Here is a 10,268-nt window from a genome sequence, read left to right as displayed (position 1 = left end):
TCTACCAGTTCTCTCTACTTCCCACTGTGTCTGCCATCTTTCCTTAATCTTTTGTTTTATAATATATGTTATTTCCTCTTTACTAAATGAAATTAGTATCTCAATGTAACTGTTGTTTGAAGCTTGTTTTGCATATTTATCTGCCAACTCATTTCCTTTAATTCCTACATGAGACGGAACCCATGCAAAAATGACTATTAATCCCATGGCCTGAATTCTATAAAGTAACAACTGAATTTCCAATAAAAGGTCTGGTCTACTATTAGACTGATTATTTTTAATTGAGTATAATGATGAACTTGAGTCAGAACAAATTAAACTTCTCAAAGGATGAACCTCTTCAATCCAACCTAAAGCCAAAATGATTCCCATCATCTCCCCTGTAAACACTGAGACCCCATCAGTAATCCAATTAAATTTTTTAATACTAAGTTCTGGGATGATAAACGACACGCCATTATTGCTACTTATAGGAGCATCTGTATACACTTGAACATAACCTTAATATTTATTATCTATATATGACTGCAATGAGTATGATTCTGAAAAATGTCCTTTTTTCCTCTTCTCCAACAGTAAGTCCACAAAGATATCATGAAATAGAGATGGATGGACCAGTGAAAGAGGAACTGTTTGACTCATATTTATAGACGATAAATCAAACTCTTTCACATCGCTTTCTATCTCCCACCCAAAAGATTTTAAAGTCTTTTCCCCCTTTTCCCAACTAGGTTTTAAAATTTCTTGACATGGGTGGTTTTCATAATGACCCTTTAAATAACACCAATAAGATAATCTTAACTGTAATCTTCTGAGGTAAAGTGGTACAGCTCCTGTACACAACCTCAAGGCTTCATACTGAATAATATCAATTTTTTTAAGAAGTGTTATTGATCCTGATCCAAAGGCTATGCTCCCCAACAACAAGTATCAGTCGGCAAATTACCTCAGCTTTTATACCGAACGCCCTCTAGCGCTATTGGGTCACTTGCAATCAACCCGCTGGCAGGTACAGCCTCCACCTTCTTCCTGCCACACCAGCAAAGAAGAATAAGGAAGTGATGTGTTATAGTTCTTGCTTGCTTTGTCTGTAGGTGCAGGAACAAGTCATCAGGTCTGATTGGAAGGTTTATGTGAGCGAGTCAGAGTCCTGCTGAAGATGAAGACAATACTTGTTTTCTGTAAGTAAACTGACAGCAGATTGAATCAAAATCTACATTTTAATTATTTTTGCACAATGAACATTGATGTGACTCTACACTTTTTGTCTTCAAGACATTTTGCTAAACCAGGTCATTGGCCAGACAGAAGGTGAGCGCAATATATGACAATTCTTAACAGAACAAGATGCCTTTTAAGATGTTATGTTGCTACATTTGTCTGTGTGTCTTTTTCTGTAGACTTGTATCCTGTAAAGATTCTGGTCCGGCAGAGAACTATAAGCGAGGGCAGTGACCTTCATGTAACCTGCAGCATACATGGGAAAAAGAAATTCCCCTCTTTTTATGTTTATTTACTGAAAGATGGACAAGGATTTCAGAAATCAAATCAGAAGCAAAATTTGGATGATGTTCTTTTCACAATATCTAATGTTCATCTTGATCACAGTGGAAATTACAGCTGCTTGTACTCCACTACAAATTACAACCCTTCTGATGTAGAAAGGAAAGGACAGGATGTTGCTGAGACTCTGGTTATACGTGAGTATTTTTAATTCTTGTTAATCCCACATGCAGCTGCTTTCATTTATTAATTTCTCCAACTGCTATGCAGCCAATTTCATCCCAGCAGAGCTCTCCATAGCTGGACCCTTCACAGTTAATGAGGGAAGCAACGTTGAGTTTAAATGCACCTTTTCAGAAATCCTGCACACTCTCAATAACTGTCAACTCATCTACTGCTACCTGAAGAAGAATGAGACCATCCTTCAAGTACAAGTATTTGATCTTGCTCAGATGGAAGCCTCTTTCACCATTGAAGGTGCTGTTTCAAGGGATTCAGGTCCATATAGTTGCCTTTTGCTGCCGTCAAAATGCTTCCAGAAACAATGGAATGAGCTTCAGGGAATAAATACGGTGATTCTGGAGGTCAAAGGTGGGAATTTTTCCACAATGTATTTTACATTCCACATTTTTCCTCTTAAAAAATCTCTGAAAATGTATGTCATTAAATTTAATTTGTATTTCAGAGGATTTGATCCCATGGGCGGCTTTGTCTTGTGGAATTACATTCCTTATTTTGCTTTTCATTCTGTGTCTGGGATTGATGATTTACAAAAGTTGCTTCAAAGCTTTGTACAAGCCATGGTGAGTCTTCGTTTAACTGCACTTCCTGTTGGCAGACGGGAGAAATTAACAGACAGTGATCGAATACAAAGTAAATGTAATACATAAGGAAGAATTTGCTTTCTGTTTGAATTATGTATTTTCTAATTTTGATAGTGAGCAGCAGAATACAGATGTGTTGGCACTGACAGATGTGGAACCTCAAGAGGGTATGTAGGTTAGAATCAACAAAAATATTATTTAGAAAATCTATTCTTTAAGAGATATATAATGATTTGACAGGGGAAACATTCTCACTCATCTACTTCAATTTAAATGTTTTTTATTTAATAAACAGAAGAAATAGATGTTTTATCTTTCAAAGTTTATAATCTTGCTCTTGATGAAGGTGGACGCTTTTTCCCTCTGCTCCCTCTCTGCCCTCCTTGCTCTGTTTTAGTCCTGTCTTTTTCTGTATTTTTTGAGCCTTTCTTTGTACATTATCCAAATCTACAAATTATGGATCCGGTCAACCGATCTCTCAATGCAATTGATCAAATTTTTGATGAGAAGTCTGGGCACAGGAGAACCCTCTTGTCCTGCGGGGACACACCCGGATTCACCCTGGATTTATTCACAGGATTTCTGCTGTTTGGAACTTGTGGATTCCTGGATTATCGACAAATTTGTGACGGACTTGGCCAAACTAGCGAACACTCAGATTGTTGGTGTGGACAGAGACGAGGACTCTAAAACTCACTAACCAGTTGGAATCGATCTTGGAGAAGTTGCTAGTTTCGGTTCAGTGGAACGACCAAACTAATTTGGATAATTGGGAACTGAGATGTATCGGAGAGACTTTAGGGAAGATTGAAATTTATAATCTTCTGTTTCTGAATTGGCTTTCCCCATGTGTCCTTGGAAGGGCTGCATATTTCTAATCTCCTTTAGGATATGTAAACCTAACGCTCTTTCCCACCTCACCCCCTCCTGTATCCATGGAGCTGAGTGCTCCCAAGGACATCATTCCTCGATAACAACACCCTTACCTTTGCCGGAAGGCTGAGCAACGTGGTTTCATGGCCCTTTGACGTCACCGCTTTCACTCATGTCTTTGTTTTACCCTTTGTTTGGTCTGAATGTTGCCATCTGCCCTAATGTGTCCTTTGCTCTTTTTTGCTTTTCTTCTTTATTTCTTTGGTTTGTTATTTTATTTGTATTTCCTTTTAATTCACAAAGCACTTCCAATTGCCTTGTTGCTGAAAATGTGCTATATACATAAAATGACCTTACCTAATGCTGAAGGCATTTGAATTGTAAATGAATTGTAAATGTTGCCTGTTGAATTGTAAATGTTTCTTAACTTTCATAATCTCATGCTTTAAAGTTCTTCAAGATTTTTTATCATAAAAAACATAAGTACAAACTCCTATTGGAATGACTAATAGTTGGCTCTTTGTAGTTTTTAATAATTTAATCATCCTCTTTCAAGAACTAGAAGAAGAGAATTCTTTCAGCATGGAGAGGAAAGAAGAGTAAGTTTGCAAATCAGTCTTTATAAGATCTGTAATCAATTTGTCTGTTTATATATTTATATGTGTTACAAAGAATATAAGATAGCCGTTGTTGTACTTGTTAATTTTATTGCCGAGTGCATATACACGGACATGCCGGTTAAACTGTAAATAATGTGGAAAAAAGACAAACAAAACGTCAATACTTAGTATTGCAATATTCAATAAATGTAAATTTAAACATGGATTTAGGAGATTGGCTTGACTTGACTAGCCGGTTATGAAGCAAAGTTTACTCTTAGAACGCTTCATAATATAATAAGCGTCTGCATTCAAATATCACAGTGCAGCAAACATAAGCTAGCACTTGGCTATTTAGCTCTAGCAAATTCACCAAGCGCAGGCTTAGAACAGATAACAAAAACTTATCTACTCACAGCATACAGCATTAATATAACTCACCACATTGGCCAACACACTTGAACAGCAGTAAGATATGATTTTATGGGAGATTCAGCATGTTAGTTTCAGCTAACGGAAGCCAGAGCACACTACTGGTCTGCCGTCAGTTTTTCTTCCTCTACACGTTAATTCACGTACCAATACAAAGCAACTATAGAGCCCTCTAGTGGAATGGGAGGAGTGAATCCAACAATATGTTTTATTAATAACAATCCAATATGCGTAACATGCAGATAAATGCAGCCCTCTTCACTCTGATCACTGCAAAATCGTGTCGAAACCATCAACTTATATAAATATTCATGTGTTAGAATGACCCAGTCAAAGTCCAGACCAAATCCAATTGTTAATTTGTGGGTTAAAAATTAATTTTCAAATATATTCTCCCTCTAATCTGACTGATACTGAGTTATTTTGTAAAGAAGAACTTGCAAGAATGTGATTTTCTATCAATGTAAATTTGATTGATGCAAATCCCCAAAACTTGCTGTGTCTTCAGTGGAATGTGCTTCTGAAAAGCACCAATTCAGTAATATTCAGATGTTTATTTGTAACAAAAACTAAAAATCATGCATATTTTTTCTTCCACCTCACAGTTATTCTCTGGTTTGTGTTTGTTGCTGTTCTCCTCTCGGCTTCTCCTTCCAAGCAGTTGCCACAGCACAGCAGCCTCCCCCAATCCACAGCTGCATACAGATGGACTTAGCACAAGTTTTATACCGAATGCCCTTCCTGATGCAAACCTTCCTGTTGTCAGCAACAAGGAGTGGGTTTCAAACGAGGACCAACTTGAAGGGCTACTTGCTGTCGCATCTGAGCCATTGACAACCTCAATAAGGTTTGTGACGTGACAGAAATATGAAATATTAAAGGACAATTACGGTAATATTTTATCAACACACTGCATTTAGTTATTCATTTATTTTGCTGCAGTAAAAGTTGTGTCTAGCATTTAACCTGGCAACATTTTTTCATCAGATATCGACAGTGTTTTGAGACAAGAAGGAGGGTTGTCTATTACTCATGTGACGGAATTTATAGCGTTATTCCAGGTAGGAGGAATAGATATGTTAAACATCAGTACATGATTTTAGTCACTTTCTTCTTCAAAAATATTAATTACAGATTGAATAAGTAATTATTAATTGTATTATTACAAAAATATTAAAATCCATGTAAATTATGATGACTTTAGCATCACTTGTACAGTTCTTGTATTCAAATTGTGCAATGTAAAGCAATTCAAAGTAGTGCATAAATTGCCTTTCAAGCATATCTTAGAAAATAACTGTGAATACAAAAGTGCTAAACAAAGAAGCACAGATACATATTGACAGCTTCCTGTTTTTCACCGCAGATGATTCATCTGCAGGACCATGTACTTCACGTGTGCTGTACACCACTTCTGTCATTAAGCAACAAAAGGCATCATGAAAGTCACCATAACAAGACTTCACCTGAATGTGATGCATAAATCCATTACATGCATGTATTTTGTTCATTTCACTTTTGTGCTACTCCAGGACAATGCAACAGTGTTGACCTGACAGATTTAGCCACAAGATTTAGCATTGTTCATACAACTTGAACTTTTCACATTTTGTCATAATTTCAAATGACTTTGAAAACATAAAGGAAAATTTAAATGAAATTTGTTCTGTATGCATTACATGGATTTGTATTGATTTGTCTCTATCAGTCTTAATTTTGTGCCAGTTCCTTGTAAAACAACTTGAACTCCATCAAGCTTGGTAGTGACTGTGAACATTAATTTTCTAGCTGTGACATAGATTCAAAATTAGACTTAGGTCTCTATTTTGACTGGGTCATTTTAAGATATGTTTACTGTCATTCTGATGGAAGATAAAACTCTATCTAATATCTATTGGAGTATGCAAAACTAAGAAGTTAGGATGTTAAGAAGTGAGGATACTGTTATAGAAGTCAAATCAACTATGACATTCTTCTGCTGACACGGAAGTGAAACTACGCACAAGTGGACTGTGCTTACTCATTATATAACAGGATGTAGTTGGTTGCACTAGTTTTTATTTAGCTTTAACAGAGTAAAGGAGACTGTACACAAAACACACACCATATTTATACGATTTCTATTTGTAAAATAAATCTGTCTTTTATCTTCTTGTTCATCAATATACACTGCATGTTCTACTGTGTAAAATCCCAGTGACATATATAGAAGTTTGTTGTTTTATCATGACAAAATGTCAAAATTCCAATTTGTAAGAAAACTTTTGAATTAGGTTGCAAATTCTACTATTTTGAGTTGTTTTTTTGTTGTTTTTGTTTTGTGCAATGGACAATATGTGTAGTTTATGATGCATTATGGGCTCAACTAGTTGTGTGCTTAATTAATTTTATTTTACCAATGTGTTTCACTTTTTGCCCTGTAAATACTGAATGCTGATTGCAATAATGTTTTGGTTAGTAAGCCAATGGCTTCAATGTTCGCTATGTCCACTTCATTTATGTAAAGTGAATAAGTAAATCTCTATCCAATTCTTTGAAAACGTACACATTTTGGAGCCAACAGTGTGAAAATAAATAAATTTACAACCATTTGTGCTGTGAAAAGTTTAAAAGTAAGAAAAAAGAAAACCGGGAAATTGCATTTTTCAAGACTAGCTTGAACTCTTAAATTACTTACTCTGAAATGCTTTAATAATTGGGATTTATGTAATCCCCACTTGAGACAAATGGCATTTATTTCTGATTGTTGCATACTTTCTTTTTTTATCGCAGCCACAGGTGAGTACTGTATTTTTCACACTTATATAAACCATCAATTTCCTCAAAAGCCGACAGTGCGCCTTAGAACCCGGTGCGCCTTATGTATGGAGCAATGCTGAGTCACAACAGGTCTAGCAACTACGGCAAGCAGCCGCCGACTTCATTTTCGCCCGTAGAAAAAGAAGCGCGTGGTGCATGCTGGGATAGTTGTCAGAACGCTGGTNTGTGACGTCAACGCCTTAGGTGCAAAGAGCCCATTGAAAACACGGATAATAAAATTTAAAATTGTTGAGAGAGTGACTCTGAATTACTTTCAATAATCCTTGGTACCACATATATTTTAAATAATGTTTAAATTTTAGTCATCAATCTATCAAATGTCTTTGGCACTTTTAATTCTTGGTTTCTGGATCATCAGATTGAGGAGAGGTTAAGGTCTGCCGGTAAATCCCACCTGCTCACCCGCTTGTCCTACCCCGGCGCTGGTCACCTGATCGAGCCCCCCTATTCCCCGAGTGCAAGAACGTCCATGTGGTCCGTCAAACCCAAGAAATGTGAGCTGCCTCTGCAGTTTTACATGACTTCATTCATGTTCTTTACTTATTATTGCCATTATTACATGAGATCTGATGTTTCTGCTGCAGTGATCACAATGTGGGGCGGCCACCCTGCACTGCACGCTGCCGCCCAGGAAGATGCATGGAAGAAAATACTGGATTATTTGGAGAAAAATCTGAGAAGCTGAATATCTGGAGAGATGCTGGATTTGAGAACGTTTTTTAATCAGAAATGTAAATTGGAGCTGGAGTTCAATTTGCACAAAAATGGACAAGTTAATTTGTTGCTATGCAGCAAATTGTAGATCATCCTCAAGAGAGAGTTGCTTGGTTTTAGCTGTCATTCTAGTGCCAACCACTGGACACACATCAGCGAGGAGGAAAGTCACAGCAGCAGCAAATGTATTATGTTTTATAAAACTCCTGTAGAAACTGAGCTGCTGCTGGATGATGACTTCTGAGTTTTCCGACTTTGTGCCGTATGATCCAAATACTGGGCATTTCATTTCATCCATTAAAGTTTATAACAAACAACTGAACTGTGCAAAATGTGCCAATTCCCCAAGCAGAATAAATCAGGTTATGAAAAGCATCACAATAGAAATAAGATTTAATAACAACCTTCTCTCTAACTTGGTTAAAATACAAATGAATCAAGTCACACTAGTAGACAAACGGAGCCAGACTTCCAGATTTTCTCAGGTGTTTAATGAGTATTTAGTATAAACATACTGATCAATGTTTGTGGGTCTGGTTGAAGATGTCGTGACATGCTGAAGTAACCATGGCGATGAGAGCTACGAACTCTTTGAAGTCGATCTCCAGGTCTCTGTTCTGGTCCAGATCAGTGAAGAGTTGGTTCAGGATCTTCTTGTTCTTAATTTTCTGTTTAGAAGGAAAAATGTTGATTAAGTGCAGGAACCGGGCAAATAAATCAGACAAGATGGAAAAACTACGGAAGCACATGTGACATTTGTTTCATAGATCTTGGAGGTTTCACTCATGCAGATCTTGAGTTTGATTTCCTGCGGTGATTAAAATAATCAGATTAAATTACTCGCCTTGATGAAGTGATTCATCTCATTGTTGATGAGAGCTTTAAGGTCTGCCTTCCTCAGCGTGCAGTTTTGACCCGAGTATTTATGGAAAACTTTAATGATAGTGGCCATACCGTTCTCCAACTCTGAGAAATCATCTGCAGAGGCCTGCAGCAAACAATTTAAAACAAAACATCATCATTTAGACTTCCTTACATGTATGAATTAAAAATAAATCAGAAACTTTCTTTGTTTCTTTCTATTAAACTATAAACTAAAACACTACATGTGTGCATTAATGACTTACCATACTGTATTAGTTCCCCGCATTTATTTCCAATTAGAATACTATTTTGAGATATTAGTCCTCCTTACCTCCATCTTCAGAAGCTGCTTTCTCCAGTGAGGATCTTGAGTGAGACTGAAGACTAAATAGCGGCAAGCTGTCGGCCTCGCCCAATAACAATGGACACGTAGCTGAATCGATCAACCACACGGAGGCTTCTCATGTGTCATACAGCGCATAATGCATTTTTAATGGATGCAAGTGGTCAACTCTTTTATCAAACACCAAACAATCTCCTCATGAAAAGTGTAATTTCATGGTTGTGTGAAATTACTATAGAGCAGTATCCCCACTGCATGATGCTACCAAGACCACATTTCATTATTGGGGTGATTTTTTTATCATGATTCTACCTTCCATAGCCTTTAAGGCAAAAAATTAAATTTTTGGTCTCATCAGACCTGAACACCTTCTTCGACACTATCTCTCCTTCATGGTTTCTAGCAAACAGGCTATACATGGCATAAAACCATCAGATTTGTGGCGTCCATGACTAAAAGTTGTTAGCAGATTCTCCCACCTCGGCTGCAAACCTCTGCAGCTGACCATGGACGACTTGGCTGCCTGTTTGATCAATCCTCTCCTTGCTCAGTTTAGTTGGACAGTCTCTTTCCATTTTCATGTGATGGATTAAGCAATGCTGCGTGAGGCGATATAAGAGCCTGTGATTTGTGTTTTATAACTCAACTCTGCTTCAGACTTTCTCCCCAACTTGTCTGCTGTGTTGCTTAGTTTTTGTAATGCTGTATTTGCTCTATTTATTAATTATGGTACTTACAAAGTCAGTTTGCACTGACTAGATATAATTTAGACAGATCAGAGTAACTGAGGCTTAATGCAAATGCTCAGCATACATTATATTCTATCAAGGTATAATGAAGTAAATTGACTCGGTAGAGTGCTGTATCATTACAAAGATAATAGATCTTCTTTCTTTTTGTTTTTTTAAAATACATCGTTTTGTGTTTCTATGAATTGTCAATTGGTGCTTAGTTTTGAGAGAAAACATTTTTTCTTCCAACTACTCCTTTTCATTCAAAACTTTTGTTTATATCAACATGTGACATGTTCATTTTAAACTGTAAATGAAATCAATAAATAAAATAATTAATTCTTACTAGTAAAAAAGCTTAAATCATAAATGCTTCTCTTCCAATTTACCACTCTGTGTTGACCTATAAGTATCCAGATACAATGCAATGGAGTGTGTGATTGCGAAAACAGGGAGAGGTTCAAAGGATATTAGTCCTTACAATGCACTAATATCCTTGTAAAAGCACTGATGACTGCAGGATGACTGTCATCCTGTTCGGTCTTGCAGGATGCTTTCAAAGAAG

At 36.8% G+C, this 10,268-nt stretch overlaps 2 protein-coding genes and 2 long non-coding RNA genes across 8 annotated transcripts in view; 3 read left to right on the top strand and 1 right to left on the bottom strand.

Moving 5' to 3' along the window:
• LOC106934498 (bile acid-CoA:amino acid N-acyltransferase-like) overlaps positions 1-8,137 on the top strand; it is an 18,732-nt gene extending 10,595 nt beyond the window's left edge. For all 5 annotated transcript variants that reach the window (XM_015014455.1, XM_015014456.1, XM_015014452.1 and 2 more), the window contains exons 11-12: positions 7,410-7,545; positions 7,636-8,137. In XM_015014455.1, the coding sequence (XP_014869941.1) occupies positions 7,410-7,545; positions 7,636-7,736 (237 nt within the window). In that variant the 3' untranslated portion in view covers positions 7,737-8,137. The remainder of the gene's footprint in view (positions 1-7,409; positions 7,546-7,635) is intronic.
• LOC106934501 (uncharacterized) lies at positions 1,496-2,469 on the top strand. The gene is made up of 3 exons (XR_001421710.1): positions 1,496-1,700; positions 1,774-2,094; positions 2,189-2,469. It is a non-coding gene; the product is annotated as an uncharacterized LOC106934501 (long non-coding RNA).
• On the top strand, positions 4,575-6,822 carry LOC106934500 (uncharacterized). Its single transcript, XR_001421709.1, has 3 exons — positions 4,575-5,078; positions 5,219-5,292; positions 5,598-6,822. It is a non-coding gene; the product is annotated as an uncharacterized LOC106934500 (long non-coding RNA).
• A 97-nt stretch (positions 8,138-8,234) lies between the features above and the next one.
• Positions 8,235-9,947, bottom strand: LOC106934499 (protein S100-B-like). The gene is made up of 3 exons (XM_015014457.1): positions 8,961-9,947; positions 8,610-8,753; positions 8,235-8,433 (listed from the first exon to the last, which is right to left on the bottom strand). The coding sequence occupies exons 1-3, from the start codon at positions 8,964-8,966 to the stop codon at positions 8,284-8,286; spliced, it is 300 nt and encodes a 99-aa protein (XP_014869943.1). The 5' UTR covers positions 8,967-9,947; the 3' UTR covers positions 8,235-8,283.
• Positions 9,948-10,268: the final 321 nt, after the last annotated feature.

The sequence above is a fragment of the Poecilia latipinna genome, unplaced genomic scaffold (genome assembly GCF_001443285.1).
Source record: "Poecilia latipinna isolate Pla-1442-1.1 unplaced genomic scaffold, P_latipinna-1.0 Scaffold1817, whole genome shotgun sequence".
Lineage (NCBI taxonomy): Eukaryota > Metazoa > Chordata > Actinopteri > Cyprinodontiformes > Poeciliidae > Poecilia > Poecilia latipinna.
Note: the sequence above shows the minus strand (reverse complement) of the source record. Positions and strands in the feature narration are given on the sequence as shown.

What these genes read in the sequence shown, in the direction of transcription:
- LOC106934499 (XM_015014457.1), bottom strand. An exon ending in AGATGAATCACTTCATCAAG is followed by an intron (nt 8,434 to 8,609) that starts GCGAGTAATTTA and finishes CCTTCTAAACAG; the next exon opens with AAAATTAAGAACAAGAAGAT.